General features: G+C 38.7%; 1 protein-coding gene across 1 annotated transcript; it reads left to right on the top strand.

Moving 5' to 3' along the window:
• Positions 1-353: 353 nt before the first annotated feature.
• Positions 354-2,165, top strand: LOC110046002 (melanocyte-stimulating hormone receptor-like). The gene has a single exon (XM_020751665.2). It carries the CDS (start codon positions 862-864, stop codon positions 1,933-1,935), a length of 1,074 nt encoding a protein of 357 aa, XP_020607324.2. The 5' UTR covers positions 354-861; the 3' UTR covers positions 1,936-2,165.
• Positions 2,166-2,514: the final 349 nt, after the last annotated feature.

Raw genomic sequence — 2,514 nt, forward strand, 5'->3', positions numbered from 1 at the left:
ATACTGATTGAAATGAGAAGGGTGCCTCTTTAGCAAATGTTTAATTCTTTACGAAGAAGATAATTACTAATAAAATGAAAAACTACAAGGAACCGGATAATGGTCATTTTTATGAGTGGAAGAAATTCTATGATCGAGGCCATTTTCTTGCCGAATGGCACTTATTACTTCAACTGTTTGATTTTGCAAATTTGTTCTGGTGGTTATAATTTGACGGTGTGTAAGATCCGCGAGGTGGATTTTTTTGTTAGTCTTACGTTTACCGATCGAAAACCGCGAAAATAATGACGCGCGAAAATAAACTGTACGAATAGGACTTGAACATCCCTCAGAAAATGTGGGCATCACTACGCATGTCCAGCGGTGACACTGTTTTTCTTTTTTTATTTTATTGGGTACAAATATTTCCAGCCAAAATATATCAAGTATAGTATTAATCTATGGAGAACCGACCTGTCAAGTTAAGTCACGTTTCTATTTAAAGAGCTTTCAAGAGAGTTACAAAATGCACATTTTCCACGATTTCAGAAAAACTGACAGTTTACTTTGTGTTACGGAATGAATTAATTTGACCGCTTAGTGGAAACCAGTAATTTACAGAAGTTATGAAACAAATCAATCTCGCGATAAAGGAAGATTTCTTTGTTCTAAATAACTTTTTTAATGATGACGACAACAGCAGCAATGGGAATTATAGATGATGACGACGACGACGACGACGACGACGACGATGATGATGATGATGATACTACTTCATGGAATCTTCTATTTTTGTCTGTAAAACCATCTGTTCCTCTAGTATAATGTTTTTTTTTTCAAACCTTCCTTAGACTGACATATTTAAGGAAGTAATTTAAAAGGATGCTCGTACGTCATGACCTCACGTCAAATATTTTTTTTTTTCCGCACGCCCCCTCCCACTTACTCGATAAGCTCATAATGCAAAAGACGCTTAGATTGTTTATTACTGCAGAGCGAGAAAACCGCAGAGTGATGGCGTCGGCAACAGCAAACGTTTCTCAAGATGAGAAGCAGCAAGCAGTGGAACAACTGTTCTGCCGAGCTACTACCGCACCTGGATTTCACGGCCAGTTGATATTTCTTTCAGTTTTAAACTCTGTTTTGTCTATTACAGCATTTCTTGAAAATGCTATGATTCTAGTCGCTCTTCGCAAGGAGTCTTCACTTTATCCGCCGTCCAAACTCTTGCTTTGCTGCCTGGCAACAACTGATCTTTGTGTTGGACTTATTTCAGAACCTCTCTATGTCACTGAGCTGTTGACTGTAGTAAATGAACGTTGGAATATTTGTCGTTATGTATCAGCAGCCGTTTTTATCTCAGGTATTACTTTGTCTGGGTTGTCTCTGGCGATACTGACTACAATAAGCGTGGACAGACTTCTCGCCCTGTTGTTGGGACTGAGATACAGACAAGTTGTAACTTTAAAGCGAACGTACACGACCGTTATTACTTGTGGACTCGTGTCCGCCGCCTTTTCAACAACGTACTTTTGGAATTCCCTCATAATTTTGTGGTCAATCGTGATAGTTATATCACTTTGTTTAGCAACCTCAATCTTCGCTTACACGAAGATTTTCCTAACCCTTCGTCGTCATCAAACTCACGTGCAAGACCAAACTCAACAACCGAACCAAACAAGTCCACTGAACATAGCGCGATACAAAAAGGCAGTGTCCAGTGCAATATGGTTACAATTGACAATGGTCGCTTGTTATTTGCCTCGTGGTATAGTGGCGGCTTTGTCGACTAATAATGAACTATTTTCATCCGTGTTTCTCGCTAGAGAATATACAGTCACTTTAGTTTTCTTAAACTCATCAGTAAACCCGATTTTTTACTGCTGGAAGATAGAAGAAGTAAGACAAGCAGTAAGGGACACAATCAGACAGGTGTTTTGCTGTTCATCGTGTTAGCTCTTGTCGCCAGTTGTCTATCATCTCTTATCTTTCCAGGAAAAGATGAAAACGATGTATCGCTAAAGGAAAACGGTCTAAACGATTTCGTCAAAGGTGTTTCGATACTATATTGAATTAAGAGTAGAGAATATCTGTATTGCTTGTTGCATTTATAGCAATAACAACTTCATTGTTAAATGGAAATTAGAATTTTGTTTTGCAGACTTGCATAATAAATATAATTAATGTCAATTCGAGTTGTTTTAAAATTACGTGAACAATCTATTCTTGTCATGAGCGGGTTAACTAGTCGGGATCTCAGTTCACACTAAAGCGATGTTTCTTTCTCTTTAAACGCAGGCAGGAAGCGCAGAGATCCGAGAGAGATCTTGTACCTCGGTGTAGAACGAACGAGATTTTCAGTGATCAAGGAAATAATTTGATAGCCTCGTGCACTGCGGAAGTGTGCAGTCGCCGGAGTGCTCTTACGACATAACAGAATAGCTGCGACATAATTCTAGGACTAACTGTTTGAGCTCGGATTGCTCTTATTTCCAAAACCGTTCAATGACCATTCATAAATTGATTTACGTTTAA

This window comes from Orbicella faveolata, unplaced genomic scaffold (assembly GCF_042242905.1).
Source record: "Orbicella faveolata isolate gen_17 unplaced genomic scaffold, um_ofav_v1 contig_12, whole genome shotgun sequence".
Lineage (NCBI taxonomy): Eukaryota > Metazoa > Cnidaria > Anthozoa > Scleractinia > Merulinidae > Orbicella > Orbicella faveolata.